This window comes from Emydura macquarii, unplaced genomic scaffold, assembly GCF_026122565.2.
Source record: "Emydura macquarii macquarii isolate MOO-44397 ecotype Brisbane River unplaced genomic scaffold, CSIRO-AGI_Emac_v2 contig_1254, whole genome shotgun sequence".
NCBI lineage: Eukaryota > Metazoa > Chordata > Testudines > Chelidae > Emydura > Emydura macquarii.
Window position 1 is genome coordinate 9,081,888 of NW_027131391.1, and position 18,646 is coordinate 9,100,533.

An 18,646-nucleotide genomic window follows, 5' to 3' on the forward strand; every position below is an offset into this window, starting at 1 on the left:
CTTGAGAACCAAGTTGTGGGGGGCATCAAACCCAGTCCTAGTGTGCATTCTTACTCTCGGGCTAGCATGAGCATTGGTGCAGCATTTACAGCTTTTGAACCTGGAGGGCTCACCCATTTAAAGTGTCAGGTTAAAAATCTTTCACAAGTATTTTCTGTCAAGGACTGTCTTTTTTGTCATTTGCATGTACAGAACCTGGCACGTGGGGGCCCTGATCCCCGACTGGTGCCTTTAGGCACTACTGCAATACAAGTAGTAAATAAGAATTTAAAAAACCCAAAAAGCAACCAGCTCTTCTTAGCTATGTTACAAAGCTGTAGGTTAAAACAAAGAATTTTTAAAACTCTAATTACATTTTCATCAGTAATTCCCCTTGTTTCCATTTTACATTCTCTCTGCTTGGACACTGGAATAGTTTGCTCAGCTTCCCAGCACTGCTAAACCCAAAGCGGTCAAAAATCACAAGTCCGCTCCCCCAAAATCATGAGAATGACTTGGAAACCATGGGATTTTAAAAATAACTTTGGGGTCTTTTAGTTTGTCTTCTGGTGTCATAGCCTTTAGGTTCATGTCTCCATGTTTTTTTCTGCAACCACCAGGGCTAGAAAATCACCCTTTTATTAAATGACAGCTGAAATTCTCACGTAATCACATGAATCCAACAGCTGAGGCTCTAAGAAAGCTTTCAGATATCACAAGACTTGCAATAAGATCACATGAGTTGGCAATACTGGTTTCCTTATTGTTTATAGTCAGTTTTGCTGCCAGGTTCTGATGCACGAACACAAAACCGCAATGTTTGACTTGCCTCCACTTTGTGGGGAATCTGCCTGTTAATAGATGAAAAACCAATTTCCATTGGAATATGGAGTGGGGTAAAAAAGATGGAAACATTTCCAATTGGCTTCCAATAAAATCTTATTTTTAGGCAAAATCTGGGGCTAATTTGAGCTGCCCTTGTGCTTTTAAAGCAACACAACTTTAAGAAACACACTTGCTAATTTCAACCCTGCAAAGATTTTAGAGGATGAGGTTGCAGCTTGCTTCACACAGATGCTTTGAACTCCACCTACTGCAGTGGGTTAGGGAAAAGAACTTCAAAGAAGACTAATGAGAGGTGCAGTTTTGAGGACAGTTGTCTGTGTTAATTCTAGACAATGATTACAGACTGTCATTGCACAAGGCCCGGGGCAGGGATGGTAAGGGATCCATGGTGGCATTTTACTTACAGAGAATCCGAAGCCAGAAGGGACCGTTGTGATCACTTACAGGACTTGTATCACACAGGCCAGACTTTCACCCAGTGGTTCCTGCACCTAGTCCCGGAAATGGAAAATTCCTTGAATTTGTAAGTTCCCTGTTCAGATCCAGACCCAGGCCCTGATTCTCCACTGCCTTGCACCTTGTGGAATCATTCACAGCAGCGTTTTGCAGCCGGCCCTAGTGGTGCTCCCTGGCCTGGCCATGTAACACCGTGGGCATTGGGGAGCCTCTGTTGCCTACTCCTGACAAGTTGCCAGCATTGCCTGTGCCTCTGCAGCCCCAAAGAGCTCCCAGCCAGCCACTGTGGCTGGCCCCACGGAGGAGGAGAGCGGCCAGACTCAAAGCCTGGGAGTAGCAATGGGCACTTCTGCCCCCAGCCATTGCATCCCCTGCCAGGTACCTGATTTATGGGAGAGGAGCGGGCACCAGCAGCTGGCTGCAGCTCTGATCTGTGCACCAGCCCCCAAGCAAGGAGGGTGTACGTGGGCGCTCCACCCCTCACTCTGGTATCAGGCAATCTGCCTCCCCAGGGCTGCCCTCCGCCCACCAGGGCCTGGTTTACACTGTGCCAGCGGTGCCCTGACCCCAGGCCCACACTCAGAAGGGGCCCTGTCTCCCGGACCATGGTGCCGTCTCACTCTACTCCGAGGTCCCACCCCCACTCGGCCTCTCCACCCCCATTTGTGTGGTGGCGGGAGGCAGAGGGGCTCTGTCCTCCCACTGTGCCTGCCCCTCACGCTTGGCCCCTGTCCCTGGCAGCTCGGCCCAGGCAGGGAGTGGAAGGGGCGGGACCAGGACCAGCCACTTCTCAGGCCACCAGCAGCGTTGGGTCGCTGCTCTGTGCAGCGCGGCAGCTGCCTGGGAGAGCCGGGCAGGGGAGATGGCAGTGGCAGACTGCCCCCCTGTCCAGGCTCGGTGGCCAAGGAGAGTGGCTGAGTGACCCAGAAATGTGTCGGGGGGAGGCACAGAGAGGGGTGGTGTCTAGTGGGGCAGGGAGAGTGTGGCAGCCCCGCGCTGGGCACAAGGACGGGGGGTCGCTGGGGAAATAGGTACCGGCTCTCGCCACCCAGGTGGGTTCTTGTCCACATCCCCCTGTCCGGTGTGCTTTCCCCCTAGCCCCTGCCTCGCTCGGAGACCAACCCCCGTATGCTCTTGCACCCGGGTCCCCTAAGAAAATTAATGTTTCCAAGGGTAGATGTTTGTTTGAGTCAGCAAAGCTAGTACTGAGTTCATGGCACCATGTGCACCCAAGGGAGCTGATGTTCACAGCTTGATAACGTTTTTTTTCCAGTCTTCGGCAGATTGTTGTGCTAGATAAAGGAGCCACTGAGTCTATCTGAAAACATTATGTTGTACTTGCATTGCAATTTCTGTAACTCAGATTACAAACATGAACACAACCCATTAAAAGCACAGGAATTACCCTCGTAAATTCAGAATGCTGCAGTTTCAGCTAGTATTAGCTGAACTTTTTTAACCTTTGCCAGCTTTCTTAAACAGCGAATTTCCTTTTGCTGAACTGGCCCTCAATTTGATCCAAATGCAAATTGAAATTGCCACAGTGAATTCATAAAGGATCTCTGTCTCAGTCGTTCCATTTTTGTATTTTAAAGATTCCTTTTATGAAGCTAGCACAATATGCAGCCTGGCACAATGCTGGGGTATTTTGACTTCTCTCAGTATTTTCAGCATTAACAGATCCCAAAGTAGAAATGAAGGAATAGTGATAGATGAAGGCTAAAAAAAAAAAAAAACCCAAACCCCTCCCCTTTCCCCCGACCTTTAATGGAATGAGAAGAGTATTCGACATGACTTCTCTATTGTTGTTACTGGAAGTTGTGCATTTTATCCTCTGTGCAGAAATAGAAATCTCAAGGATTTTAATTCTAATCCTGCTCTGGTATATATACAACATAGAGCTTAGTTTTATAATTTTCCTATTATGTAGAGTTTGTTACCATATGCTGTTACATCACATAATGGCAGACAGCTAAAAAGTGACAATTTTTAAGTGCTTATATACAAATGCTAGACGTCTAAATACTAAGTTGAAGCAGCCCACCATGATAGCATTTAATTTCAGAAAGGGGAACTACACAAAAATGAGGAAGTTAGTTAAACAGAAATTAAAAAGTACGGTGCCAAAAATGAAATCTCTGCAAGCTGCATGGAAACATTTTAAAGACACCATAATAGAGGCTCAAATTAAATGTATACCCCAAATTAAAAAACATAGTAAGAGGACTAAAAAAGTGCCATCATGGCTAAAAAATGAAGTAAAAGAAGCAGAGGCAAAAAGGCATCCTTTAAAAAGTAGAAGTTAAATCCTATTGAAGAAAATAGAAAGTAGCATAAACTCTGGCAAGTGAAATGTACAAATATAATTAGGAAGGCCAAAAAAGAATTTGAGGAACAGCTCGTCAAAGACTCCAAAAGTAACAGCAAAAAACATTTCAAGTACCTCAGAAGCAGGAAGCCTACTAAACAACCAGTGGGGCCACTGAACAATTGAGATGCTAAAGGAGCACTCAAGGAAGATAAGGCTATTGCAGAGAAGCTAAATTAATTCTTTGCATCGGTCTTCACAGCTGAAAATGTTTGGGAGAGTTCCAATGAGAGAGCCATTCTTTTTAGGTGACAAATCTGAGGAACTGTCCCAGATTGATATGTGGCATTAGACGAAGTTTCGGAACAAATTGATAGATTAAAATTGATTAAGTAATAAGTCACCAGGACCAGATGGTATTCACCCAAGAAGAGTTCTGAAGGAACTCAAATGCGAAATTGAAGAACTACTAACTGTAACCTATCATTTAAATCAGCTTCTGTACCAGATGACTGGAGGATAGCCAATGTGATGCCAACTTTTTAAAAAGGCAATCATGGCAATAATGGGCTGGTAAGCCTAATTTCAGGACCAGGCAAATTGGTTGAAATTAAAGAACAGAATTATCAGACACATAGATGAATATGATTTGTTGGGGAAGAGTCAACATAGTTTTTGTAAAGGGAAATCATGCCTCACCAATCTACTAGAATTCTTTGAGGGGGTCAACAAGCATGTGGACAAGGATGATCCAGTGGATATAATGTACTTAGATTTTCGGAAAGCCTTTAAAAAGTCCCTCACCAAAGGATCTTAAGAAAAGTAAGCGGCCACGGGATAAGAGGGAAGGTCCTCTCCTGGATCAGTAAATGGTAAACAGATAGGTAACAAAGGGTAGGAAATGATCAGTTTTCAGAACAGAGAGAGGTAAATAGTGGTGTCCCCCAGGGGTCTGTACTGGGACCAGTGCTGTTCAACATATTCATAAATGATCTGGAAAAAGAGGTAAACAGTGAGGTGGTAAAATTTGCAGATGATACAAAACTACTCACGATAGTTAAGTCCAAAGCAGGCTGTGAAAAGTTACAAAGGGATCTCACAAAACTGGATGACTGGGCAACAAAATAGCAAATTAAATTCAATGCTGATAAATGCAAAGTAATGAACATTGGAAAACATAATCCCAATTATACATATAAAATGATGGGGTATAAATTAGCTGTTACCACTCAAGAAAGATCTTGGAGTCATAGTGAATAATTCTCTGAAAACATCCACTCAGTGTGCAGCAGCAGTCAAAAAAGTTAACAAAATGTTGGGAATCATTAGGAAAGGGATAGATAATAAGACAGAAAATACCATAGTTCCTCTTTATAAATCCATAATATGCCCACATCTTGAATACTGCGTGCAGATCTGGTTGCCCCATCTCAAAAAAGATATACTGGAATTGGAAAAGGTACAGAAAAGGGCAACTAAATGATTGGGGTCTGGAAAAGCTTCCATATGAGGAGAGATTAATAAGACTGGGACTTATCAGCATGGAAAAGAGGTGACTAAGGGGGGATATGATAGATAAAATCAAGACCTATATAATCACGGAAGAGTTATTTACTCCTCATAACACAAGAATTAGGGGTCATCAAATGAAATTAATAGGCAGCAGGTTTAAAACTGACAAAAGGAAGTATTTCTTCACACAATGCACAGTCAACCTGTGGAACTCATTGCCAGAGGATGTTGTGAAGGACAAGACTATAACAGGGTTCAAAAATAACTCGATAAGTTCATGGAGAATAGGTCCATCAGCAGCTGTTAGTTAGGATAGGCAGGGATTGCTGTTTGCCAGAAGCTGGGAATGGGCGACAGAATGGATCACTTGATGATGACCTGTTCTGTTCATTCCCTCTGAAGCACCTGGCATTGTCCACTGTCAGAAGACAGGACACTGGGCTAGACGTACATTGGTCTGAACCAGTATAGCCGTTCTTATATTCTTAAGTCTTTGATTTTTGGATGCCAAAGAAATTAAACACTACCCTTATTTATCAGATTAAGACGTTACTTAGAAATAAATGTAATTACGCTCTGGCTTTAGAAAGTGCTACGCACTGAGTGGTCAGAAATTGTATGGGTTATGAAAGACCAAACTAGGCTCATTTATGGGGGAATGTTTCGTGCATGTTTATGCCGGCGTTTCTTGCCAGTGAATAGTTGGTCCCATGATTAAGTTTTCTTGTTGTCAGAAGGAAGCATATGGCCAAAGAAAGGCAAAGCATACAGTGACTTCATTTGCTTTGCTTAAACCTGGGGTGGGGGGGAGGGAGCTGGAGGGGATCGAGTGACAGGGGAGGAGGAGGAGGGAGAGCAGCAAGTGGCTGGTGGGGCCTCAGAGGAAAGAGGCGGGGTGGGATCGGGGACTCTGGTGAAGGAGGTAGGGTGGGGGAGGTTCCGGCACTGCCTCCTGCTGTAGTGTCCCAATGGGGGCTCACAAAAGATTAATCTGGCCCTGCCCCCCACGCCTGATTTAGGGCTGTGAGGGAGCTGTGTAACAGGCAGCCCCAAAGCAGGACTGGGCATGTGCCAATGGAAAGTGGGGGAGACAGATGGACGCCCCCAGTGGGTACTAATCAGCAGTCTCAGAGGATCCAATTGTCCTGGGAATTGAACTGACTTCTCCTGTGCCTGATTAGTCCCTGGAGACCAGGGTACGGCAGGGTGGAGGAGGGACTTACCCTGCTGCCCGTGCTACACGGCTCTGGGGGCTCCAGGGCTGGCACCAAAAAACTCAGCTCCATAGACTGACTTGAATTCATCTAAGCCAGGGGTTCTCAACCTCCGGCCAACAGGCTGCATGCGGCCCATGTGACATCCTCAGGCCCACATAACACCTTGTGGGCTGCATATAGGTTGAGAACCATGATCTAAGCCATTAGTTGGCCGCCTTTTCCCTGGAGTAGGCTGACCGGACGTCCCAGATTTCCGGGGACAGTCCCCGATTTAGGTATTCTGTCCTGGCAATAACCTGTCCCCGGAAATGTCCCTGGTTGGCTTTGTCACCAAACAGTGGTTTAAAAACATGGCAAAATTGTAATAAATAAATGTGACACAAATAATAAAATGTCACCTCTGCACTACATCTCAGATTTTACTCCTATCGAAACCATAGATCTATGAATATGGCATAAATACTGTAAGTAATTAGCTTGCTCGATTATACCTGGTCTATCTCTCTACACGTTGCTGTAACTGTGGCTCCAAGGTTGTCACATGTTAAGGTCAGTTTGACTGCGCATGTGATGTCAATGATGATTGCAGAAATGCTATGGTGCTGTCCAAGAAATGTAAGTGTTACTTCAACGATCACCTACAAAAAGAATTTTTTTTCTTGCAACAGACGGCAAAAGAAACATCTGTCTTATGTACAACATGCCGTTCCGTACTCACCATTTCCAGCGGAGGCAGGACCTCGATAAAAGAACATGAAGATACAAGTAAACACAAATCTGCCCTAACTGCCCGTGCCAGTGTAAGTTCTGTAACTTCATTTTTTCCTAAAGTTGAGCCAACAGAGTGAAAATGACCTTGCTACACAAGAGGGAATTTTTGCTTATCACACCTTTCATCACAACCAGTTTAAAATCAATGGACTGGACCTCGCGTTTAAATAGAAAATTTTCCAATCCCAAATTTAGTTGTGCGAGGACAAAGTTTAATGCAATTGTCCCAAACGTATTCACACCTTGGGCAACAGATGACCTGAAACACGATCTGGACAATGTTGAGTTTGTATTGCTTTCAGGTGATGCATCAAACCATGGACATGTAAAATTGTTGCCTATCTTGGTTCATTACTTCAAGGTATCTGCTGGAAGCACATCCGTGGAGACAAAGCGACTTGATTTTTGTTGAACTAAAAGGTGAAACAGCTGAACTAATTGCAGCAGAGATACTTGTGTTGTAGAAAAGTTTCAGCTGGAAAATAAGGTTGTGGCTTTCTCTGCCAATAATACAAACACAAATTTTGGCGCGCTACGCAGACAAAGGAGAGGAAATGTGCACACTAAAGTCAGGGCAGCCTTACAACGGGAGGTGATAGGTCTTGGATGTCCTGCTCATATCAGTCACAACTGTGCCCGAACTGCACTGAATACAATCCCGGTGGATGTTGAATATACACTTACCAAGATTATTGGATATTTTCACAATTTCTCTGTTCGAGTTGAAAGACTGAGGAGGTTTTGTGAGGTTGTGGGGCAAAAATACCAAAACAGCAATGTCAGGTGGCTCTCAGTGTTACCTGCTTTAGAATAGGTACTTCTAGTGTCTGAGCTGCTTAAGTCATTTTTTCTCCAGAAGAAAAGTGTCCAGTTGTTCTTCGGAAGATATTTGAAGACCCTCCGACTGAACTCCGGCTCACTTTCATTCAAGGTAATCTCTCACTTTTCCATGACACGATAAAATTGCTGGAGGGGGAAGTTAAATACATACAGTGCAGTGAAATCTGCTGACATCCTTAACAATCTGGACAGTGGCATACCGTGGGTGTCCGGCGCCCAGGGGCCAAGCCTGCATTTGGGCCTGCCCCAGGCCTCATACACCCCCTTGGGCAGGGCAGGAGGGGTCCCGGCTCCCACAAGATGGCACCGCCTCCCAGTTGCCTTGGGGTGGGGGGAATCTGTACCTGTGGGGGGAGGGGGTGAAACACGCTGCTTACCTCCTCCTGTGCAGGGTGGTGGAGCCTGGCTCTGGCCGGCTCTGCCCTTCCGCACTTATCTGCTGCACGGCGCCCGCCTCTCCTGCTCCAGCCCCTCAGCCTGGTGCCGGCTTGGACGGGGCGGCCTCACCCCCTGGTCTTGGGGGGGCACTGGGCCAGCCCTTCACAACACGCCCCCCGCCGTGCATCATGAATGGCCGGCCTGGTGCCCCTCTTCAGGCCAGCACCCGAGGACCTGGCCTCCCCATCCTCCCTCTCGGTATGCCACTGAATCTGGAAAAGAAGCTGTCTGCAAGGTTTGAGGAAGACTTTGTGCCAGTTTTAGTGAGAAAAGTACTAAAGGAGCAAGAAGGGGCTGGGGTCGTGACATGAGTTGTACTTTAATGTGTCTCGATTTTTTTTTGACGCGTCAGTTAAATGCATACACACATGGGGAAAACACACAGACGACCTTAAAGACATGCACTGTCTGCTTTTGCAAAAAGCGCCTGCAAGGTCTGAGATCGAGAAGGGAGTCGAACTTCTGCAAATGAAATGCCCAAACGTAACAAATGATCAAGGTGCTCTGTTGGATGAAGTGACTTTTCTTAATGAATTTTTAAGAGGGAAACCAGGTGAATGGAGTGCATCTGCTATGTCGGTGGCTTACAAATGGAACACACTCGTGACACATTTCACAGAATCCGAGGAACCCCACGTTAACCTGAAGAAACTAGCTGAAGCGATGCTCTGTTTGCCAGGCAGCAATGCAGCTGTTGAAAGAGTGTTCTTGCCGATGAATGACGTGTGGGTGGCAGAGAAATCGAGATTCAATGTACAAACTGTGAAAGCCATTCTCGTTGTGAAAACGAACTTGAAACTGTCCTGTCTAGAATTCATGGAAAAACTCACCAAGAACGATATTCCCAAGCAGATACATTCATCGGAGAAATACTCCAATTAATGCAAGCTTACCATTCTGCTGTCAGCCGTAAGGAGAATATTGGTAAGTGATTTTTCTGTGTTTATGGATTGAATGTAAGAAATATGACATATTTAAGTTAGCTATAGCTATGTATAAAAATATGTTCATAACATCTGTTTTTACATAACATTTGTTTCCCAAAAGCAGTAATTACCCCCTTATCCCCCCCACACCCACCCCTAAAAATATATCCTCAGATAACATTCAAAAAATGTGGTCAGCCTACACTGGAGGCACTCGGGCTGGCATACAATGAGAGCACATGGTACATAGCCACTCGCTGCTCATTTGTTTGTATCTTTTTAATCAGCCCTAGGAGAACTACTCTAGAGTAGCATACTCTGAACACAAACAAGGACTTTATTCTTTATCCACGACTGCAAAACTTTAAAGGACATGCTGGACTTTGATCCTAGTCAGGAGCGGATCTTTGTTAGCCAGTTCCTACAGGGGGCCTGGCAGCATAGCTGATTGATTCCAGACACTTTTTGGGGTGGGCAGGGTGAGCTTTCCTTACTTGGGGAAAAGATGGAGGGCTCAGGAGCAAGACATGACTCTGCTGGGTATAAGGTGAAAGGAAAAGTCTCTCCAGAGTGCTGTAAGATTTTGGCAGATCTGGCCATTGTTTCCCGTAACACATCCCTGCTTCCCTCCCTTTCCTTCCCTGCCCTACTTTGACCTCGGTTTTGGAACTTCTGCATTTTCTTGGGAATGAGGCGGGAACTCTTCAGGCCCCTTCCCCTCTGGTTTGCCTTTGTACTACCTCTGTCCCCTGTGTTCAGACAGCAGTGAATCCTTCCGGCTGAGGGAGGGCTGGGCTGTTAATGGCATTTCTGAGCTGACCAAAGGGGTTGCCCCAGGATGAGGCGAGGAGTTGTTTTACCCCCTCAAAGGCTAAAACTGCAGAGAGTGAATCTCAAGTTCCCCTCCCCAGATGGATGTTTCATGTTGCAGATGGAGGGCTGAACGAGCCTCCAAGCTTTTTACCTGCCAAGGCTCAGTTCAGGCTGCCTAGAAATAATAATAACGTGTTACTGGTACAGGGCCTTCCTCTGAGTATCTTTCAAACCCAAGCACTGATTTAGCCTCACAACGCCCGGGCCAGGTGAACAGGTGTTAGAACTAGTTTACATGTAGAAACCTATGGCACGGTTAGCAGTGAGGGGCAGCACCCGGATGGGATCTCCCGACTCCTAGTCCTTTCCCCTGTCACCATTAATGGCAGAGTGCCAGTCAGAGCCCAGAATTCAGGGCTCATGTGCGAAGTGTAGGGTTGGGCTGATTTTCAGAGGTTTCCTTTTCAGAATGTATCTATCTGTAAATGCTACCCCAGCAAGAGCTGGCCCAGGAATTACCCCCCAATGCCACCTCCAGTTTCAGCTGGGTGCTCTCGTCTCCCTTGCAGTCCCACTCCCCGGCTGTAGTACAGAGCTGCCATGTCCCACCCCAGAGGTGGCTGCATTTCAGTGGGGGGATGAGCGAAGGTTTGCTGCAGGGGCCCCTGCCCACGTGCCGCCCAGCTGTTAGCCGGCGGCTGCCACTGACAGTGGACGGAGGGGTCATTGATTGACATCCCACCTGGTGAGTGATTGGTGGGGCACAATCTGAGCGTGACCAATCAGAGTCCTGAAGGCGCGAACCCTGTACGCCTACTGGCTGGTAGTGGCTGAGGAGGCGTGTGCGGAATAGGTCAGGAGAACCCGCCCCCTTAGCCACCACCTACCAATGGGCGCATGGGGGGGGGGAGCGTTGCAGGCCCCGCCCTCCTCGGAAGTGGGCGTGGCTGCGGCGGCGGCGGGCGTGGAGGGAGCGGCGCGGCCTGAGCCCCGCCCCTGAGAGCCGGAGCCGGAGCCGGGGCTGGAGCCGGCGGGGCGGGATGGCGGAGAGCCGCGGGGCCAACGGGCTGGGCGCGCCCGGGAGCCGCGACAGCCTGGCCGGGGACGAGCTGAGCTCGCTGGGCTCCGACTCCGAGATCAACGGCGGCGGCGGGGAGCGGCAGGTGGACAAGTTCGGCTTCATCGTGGGCAGCCAGAGCGCCGCGGGGCCGTGAGTGCCGGGACACCCCCCTTCCTCCCCCCCGGGCCTCCCCGCCGGGCCATGGCCCCCCTCCCCCCGGCCGGGACCCCCCTCCTCCTTCCCGGGCCTCCCCCCCCGGGCCATGGCCCCGCCCCTCACCCGGGGCCATCGCCCCGCCCCTCCCCCCGGCCGGGACCCCACTCCCCCCCGATCCATCGCACCCCCCTTTCCGGGCCATCGCCGCCCCCCCCCCTCCACGGGGCCGGGACCTCCTACTCCGGGGAGGAAGGCGCCGGAACCTTTGTAGACGTGCGGGGAGGGGCCCTGCCCCCCACTTCTTAACATGGGTGTAGTTTGGGGGGCGGGGGGTGGCGTTGCCCCCCCCAAACTGCGAGCCTGGGGCAGGCCCGGAGGGGCGCCAGCTGGCAGCTCGGGGCGTGGGGGGCACTAGGAGTTGCTGAACCAACCTGTAACCCCTGCCTGTGATGGGAGCCCTTGGAGCCAGTGGGGGGCGCCCCTAGATCCAGCCCCTGTGCTGAGGCTTGTCGTTTGGGGGCAGCGCTGTTAAAAAAGTCATGTTAAAAAGTGTGTGTGGGGGGGGTTCCCTGGTTCCGGCTCTACCTCTGAATCCCCTCCCCCCTGAACAATGTGGACAGGGTGTGTGGTATGGGGGAGAGACCCCTATCTGCCCCACCTGGGGGACCCCAACACCTGCCCTGAGGGAGACTCTGCCCCAACCTCCTGCTACCTTCCCCTTTGGGGGGGTGCCCTTTCTCTTGAGGTCCCTCTGCCCTGGGGGCTCCCCTACCCCTATGCCAGCTGCCTCCTCCTTGGACATGCCTATCTGCTGGTGGAGACCCCTTTTGGGGCACCCCATACCCTTCCTCCCCCGGACCTGGGGGTCTTGGTTTGAGCCCTGCCCCTCAGCAGTGTCCTGTGATATTGGGGTGGTTCTGGATGAGCCTGGCTGCTTGCACACAGGGACCTCCCCTGTCTGCACCCCAGGACTCCCTGCCAAATGGGGCCACCCTCTGCCCACTCGCTTCCTGCGTGTCCCTGGCCAGGGCCCCTCCTGAGACCCGGCACCCTTTGGTCAGTATGGAGAAGCCCCTTCTTGGGGTCTCTGGCTCTGGCTTGAGTTTGGAAACTGGGGTTCCCTTTGCCTGGGGGCTCCTGATGGGGAAGGGAAGGGTGTTGCCCCTTCTTGGCAGAGACTGAGGCTGTTGTGGGGGTGTAACTGGGGGGGGGATTAGGTAGGGGGTGACCCTGTTTGGGGGTGGGGAGCTCATATCTGACTGGAGGCCATGTAACCCTGGGCGTGAGAAGGGGGCAAGTGGCCAGGAAGGATGGGTGGGGGCAATATCTGGCCTGTGGGGGCATGTAACTGAAGGGGTGGTAGGGTCTGAGGGCAGAAAGCTGGCACAGGCTCCAAGGGAAGGGGCTCAGCCCCAAGATCTATGGGTGGCTTTCCCTGGGTGGTGAAAGTGCATACACATGCCTGCAGAGAAGAGCGGCTGGAGCACAGAACAGGAGATAAGCGAGAGCTGGGGGGAAATAAACAACCACTTCTGGTATTTGGGGAGGGGCAGAGGAGAGCGAGCACCACCCTTGGCCGCCTTGCCAGAGGAAGGGAGTTGGGAGCTCCTGCGCTCTGGGTAGGCGAGTGAGTCTGGGCTGCCTTGTTGCTCAAAGATTGTCCAGGCTTCATCTGAGAGTGGAAGAGATCTCTGCAGCTTGTCTCAAACCAGAGCACAATCCCACTGCCCAGGGCATCTGGCCTGGTGCAAACCTGCTAACTTTCCTGTCTTGCTTCATGCCACGGTAGAGAGGCAGAATGGGACCCGAAAGCAGTGTGGGGCAGACAGGCCTTCCTAGAGTCTGTAAGGTGATCGCAGCTCCCCATGCTTTTCTTGGCAGCCCTGGCTTATAAAACGGGGAAGTAAACCATCAGTGAGGAGTGCGTCGGAGGACGCACGGCTCCTGTTAACTCTGCAGTGTGTGTCTGCAGGGCTTTTCCCCAGATAGTATCAGTGTCTGCACTTTGAGCTGTGTTTTTTCAACACCGTGCCTCCAGTCTATGGCATCATGTCTCCGAGCGGGGGGCGGAAGGGACAGCCCTTCTGCACGGCTTGGGCCCAGCTGTTCTCGAACTGTTCCGTGGCACGTTGCTTCCAGAAAAGATGTTGGTGATCTGAAAGGAGTTAGGGAAGCTCCAAATAAAAGATCGGGGCTGAAGAGCTAAATGTGTCTAGCTTGGCTGATTGCCCAAGGGAAGTGATGGAAGCCCCAGCTGTTGTGCATTTTAAAACTAGGTTGGACAAAGCACTAATTTAGGGGGAAACATACTGTAGTGGGGTGCATCCGGCCCTGGCCCTGTGGTGATGTGATGGGTGTTTTCCAGTGCCAGTCCCTGTGAGATTGGAAGAGGCTCTTTGTGGGCACCTGGTTGAAGGCTTCATGAGCTGCACCTGTGTATTGCTGCAGCCCCTCTTTCAGGGAGAATTCAGTGCAATTCCCTGTCTGTGGGAGCCTCCCGGGACCTGCCTTGAGAGAGCACGCCTAACACCAAGGTGCCTGGAAACCAGCCGCTGTGACCCCCGGGCTGTGTCCATGGAAGCTGTATGTTCAGGGCACTACATTTAGCAGGTCTGGAGTTGGCTCGTACTTGGCCTTTCAGGGCTGCTCCTTCAGTCAAAGGATCCTGCTCAGAATGGATGCAGGTTGCTTCCTCTTTCTTGGAGCTGGTAACTCCTGCGTGGATAGTTGCATGGTCGGGTCAGTTCCTACACCCCAACTTCCTCCACATCTTAGCAGCGTGGCTCTCCGGAAACCGCTATCTCGGACTTTTAAAAACTCGATAGATGTTAGCATTTCCTTGAATCTGGGCTGTCCCTCGCTTCTTGGGTCTGGGTAACTAGCTGCTTTCCTTACCTTAAAAGGACTGAGTGGATCACGCCATCTTGCTGACGGTGGCCTGAAGATGCCTTGCTGTTTCCAGGGAGGGGACAGTCTCATTTCTGACGTAGCTGGAATAAGTAATAATACTTGGCCCTTTTGTTAGCACCTTTCACCTGCTCTGCAAGCATGACTGGAGCCTGGACGCTGCTGTAGGGCAGGTAGAATCGCATATGTCAGGTGGGCAATGTTTTGCCAACTCTTGTGCCGCTTTGTGTGTTCTTAAATCCTCTGCTTCTGGGGTGAGCTGATCACCTGAGAATCTCAGCTTTTCCTTTTTAAAGACGTTTCTGGGCCCTGCGGTTGCAGAGAGGCTCCGAAAGCAGAAGACACTTAAAAATAACCCCACAAAGGTACTATTTTTAAAAGCTCCTGACCTGTGAATGCTTGTGGCTGGCAGAGCTGCGGAGAATGAAGGCATCTAGAAGTGAAGTGTCTTGCCTGAAGTCCCACAAGTGAGACAATAGGAGAGTCTGGATTCAGAGCCCAGGTCCCTAACGGCGAAATGCTTTCTGTAATGCAGAGGGGTCGTGGCCCTAACCTCTTTTAAACCAGATTTCAAAGATCTCACTCCTGGCATTGTGTAGGCTTGCGTGGCTGTGGTTGTCTTAGCCGGGAGAGGACACAGCTGGGCACGTTAACATCTCAGCCGCCGGTTAGCGCTCTAATCTCCAGTGCCATTGGATGCACTGACATTTAATGTTTACATTCAATATGTAAAGCATCCAGGAGGCTCTCCCTTCCCATAAGGCTGGCTGCCGTTGGTAGCTGGCGTAACGGTAACACACAGCGGCTCCCGTGGTGTGTGGGGGGTGAGCTTTAGAGCCGTGGTAACCACAGCGCAGTTGGATTTTTAAATCCAGCAATGCTGTCCTTGGACCTAATAACGCTTTGCCCACGGATAGCGCCTTCAGTCTGAGGAACTCCAAGCATTTTTGTAAACACCGATGGACTAAGCCACACCTTGGGAGGTTGAATTCCTGTCCGACAGCTGTGAAAACTGACAGTTTAACATGCCCCAGATCACAGAACCAGGAATAGAGCCCAGGCCCCTGACCCCTGCGCTTTAACCACTAGATTGTCCTTCCTCTCCAGTCGGCAAGTGCAAGAATTGTCCCGCTTTAAGGGAAGTTTGACTCCGTGACCTCCAGCGGTAGCCCTCTTGTGGCTGGTATCACTGCAGACAGTGCTTCCAGGTGCACCCGGCTTGCCATGAAGAGAAGAGCCGAGCCTTGAAAAGGCGTAGATGAAGTTGGGAGATGCACGAAGGCCATGCCACATGGCAGGAGCTGTGAAGGAGAAAGGCGGGCTCACCATGGGGGCGGGGGGCACTCTGCAGGAACACATGAGAGAATGGAAAGAGCTCATGGAGGGTCTTAACAGCAAAGTATTAGCCCTGCAGGAGGAAGCCCTGCGGGAATAGAAAAGGCTGCTGTCAAATCCGTAACTAATTTCAAGGCCCGAGTGTTCCCCTTCCCTCCAGTGATGTCAACTTCTGGTTACCTTGAGGCCTCTCTCTAATTCCAAGCACCAGATGGCTGTGTATTTTTGGCCATAGTGTAATTGGGAAAACTGTCCTGTCATCTGGTTCCCCCGGGTGCTGGCTTCCGGTGAGGGGAACCGCGGGCTGTTGGAACATCTGTAAGTGTTGTAAAAGCCAGAGGTTATTTTAAGTGATCCAGAGGGGCTGTGGTAAGGGAGAGCCGAGGGCCTGGCCCTGCAGAGGAAGCTGTTGGAAAGATTCGACAAGCCCGGCCCCTGTCTGAACCCCACCCTCCTTGAACTCCTGCAGCTGATCTACCACTAGGAAGTCTGGCCACTTAACGCTGACGCCGCTTTATTCAGGAGCTGCTGAAGCTTTACCCAGTGGAGGGGCAGCGCTGACAGCTTGCTGGGAGCCCTTCGTTCGTATAGAACAAGCGAGATTTGCTCGTGTTTTAATAGAGATGCAGCTTCTTGGGGACTCCACATGCCAGCATGCAGTGACCTCTGCTCATGGCGGACCATTGCAGGCTGAGCTGTGTCCTCTGCGGGCCGCAGCTCTTAGAGATGGAGGTGGCCCTGACTGCGTTATAGATCTCTAGGGAATGTGCTCCGGCTGCACCACCTTCGTTGGAATCCAGTTTTGCAGCATGCTTGTTTCCAGAGCGATTTTTGCAGCAACACCCAGTGAAAGTGAGCCGTGCAGGGTCTGTTAGATGTGACCTCATTTGGGGCGGGAGTGGAAATTGCAGCATGTTCCTCTAGTCCAGGCACAGCTGGCGGTGTATCCACTGTGATCGGCACCTCTGTAACTTCTGGGCGTGAGATAAGCCACTCAAAGCCTGCTTGATTTGCACCTCCGCGCAGTTACTGCTGATACCAGGTTGATCGTGGGCCAGTGAGACAGCAGAGCTAGCCTGCCGCGGGTCACCAGTGCTAGCTGGGGGGGTCTCAGGAGGTCGTTTTCCCCTTGGTGCGAGTGTATTCTTCGAACGCTGAACGCGAGTGTAAAATTCTCTAAAAGGTCAGGCAGTGCAGTCTAGTGGCTGGAGCAGGGAACTAGGAGTTGGGTCACTCAGTTTCTTGTCCATGTTCTGCCACAGATTCGCTGTGGCTTGTGAAAATCACTCCTCTATGCCTGTTTCCCCATCTGTAAAATGGGGCTATACATGTCCTCTTGAACCCTGAGTGCAGGCTTAACATCAGAGCGTGGAGTACTGGGGGGAAACGTGGCTTGAAGCTTTTTTATTTTTTTTGATACAGCCCCTTAGATCCTTTTCCTCTTGGAAAGGGCCTCCTGGGGCAATGCTGCTGTGATTCAGTGTGCTGATAGTAGGGGTATCATTTTGTAAAATCCTTCTGGACCCTGGCTTCGGTCGTCGTCGTGCTCGGGGCTGTACCAGACGCACCAACAAGCTTTTACTCTGAGACAGTGATGGAGGCTGCTGAGTTGAGTGGCCTGTTGTGCGAACACCCGTCAGAATCAGCCAGCCATAAAGGTGCTTCTGCGGGCAATGTACCTGGAAGGGGCACGGGCAGCTTTGCAGAATGGGCAGCTCCTGGAGCCAAGGGAATTGGAAACGCCTTGTGCTGGGTCTGGCATTGCGAAGCTTCTCCTCCTCTGGGAGATCCTACAGCCAGGATTTCGAGCGTATGCGCCGTAGTCCCTGCCCTGCCCGGGGCCCATAGGAACAGGCATGCCTGAAGCAGGAGATTGGTCCCTGCTGGCTCCAGGCTGTACAATTCCCCCTCCAAGCCACGTGATCAGCAACCCTCCTGCTGAGAACACTCCTAGGGCTCCTGTGACTCCTGCGGGTTGTCCCACACCCGGGCCATGACATTCTCGCCTGCAGTTCCTGTTCCGGGCCAGGGAGGCTTTCCCTGCTTGTGGTGTGTGGTTGAATTCCAGCAACTGCGTCTTCTGTTTGTTAAGCTGCTTCAGCTAATGCCCTGTGTTCCTGATCCGTGGCCCTCCCCCCGGCACAGCCTGAGCTCTGTGTTTCTGGCTTCGTCGCCCTGACTCGCTGGGATTGCGGGTGCCGAGGGGCTGATGTCAGGCCAAAGCTGCTGTCGTGTTTTGGGGGCCAAGACGCAGTAATTTGAACAGTGGGGAGCAATCCCGGGGTCTCTGCTGCTTGGGGTGGGGGATATTTGGGATTCATCGCTTCCTCCACCTCACATCCCCGCCTGCAGCCTTTAGGACCTCTGAAGATGCTTCCCACTTGCCTGTCGGTGTCGTTTGAGGGGCTCCCTGCTCAGGGAAGTCGCTGCTGCTTCTGTGACACGCTCTGGGAGCAGCGAAACAGGGCCCTAGGCTGGTGCGTGGCAGCACTTTCTGGACAGGACCCGTTCCAGCAGGCCTTGGTGAAGAGGGGATTGGCATGGCCTGTGCAGGGAATCTGGGGAGCGTAATCCCCTCTTGAAGGCGAGGGGAGTCAGTGTGGGTGGTGGCTGGACACCAGGGGGTGTGCAAGCCTGCGGGCTGGGAACGGAAGAGCTCCTCGCTATGGAACGGGTGCTGGTGCGCAGTCAGGGCGACGGCCGATTCTCAAGCTCTCTGGAGTGTCGCATGCTTCGAAACTTGCCTGACCAGCTGTGGGGTCACACTCCCGGGCTCCATCTCTTCCTCTCCGTATTTCTGATGTGCCCATCCCCGTGGAGTCAGGGCTGCGCAGGGACCCGTAACAAAGCCCCCCTCCCGCATGGGTTAATGCTCTTTAAGAGGACTCTGATCACTGCCTCCTGTGCACCCGGCTGGGCGCTGGAAGCCGGGCGGTGGGGAGCTGCCGTTCTGGAAGAGACACGCTGGCTCAGGTCAGGCATGCGCAGGGCAGCTTTTAGAGCATGGGCGGCAGCTTCACTGGGGGTTGGGGGGAGGTTCTGGACAGTCCCTGAACATCAGCTGGTCTCAGAATGAGATGGG

The 18,646-nt window shown here is 51.1% G+C and overlaps 1 protein-coding gene across 1 annotated transcript in view; it reads left to right on the forward strand.

Moving 5' to 3' along the window:
* The first annotated feature begins 11,024 nt into the window (after nucleotides 1–11,024).
* Nucleotides 11,025–18,646, forward strand: part of TBC1D10A (TBC1 domain family member 10A) — a 35,677-nt gene continuing 28,055 nt past the window's right edge. Inside the window, exon 1 of the mRNA XM_067550221.1 lies at nucleotides 11,025–11,316. Coding sequence (XP_067406322.1) covers nucleotides 11,147–11,316 — 170 coding nt within the window. The 5' untranslated portion in view covers nucleotides 11,025–11,146. The remainder of the gene's footprint in view (nucleotides 11,317–18,646) is intronic.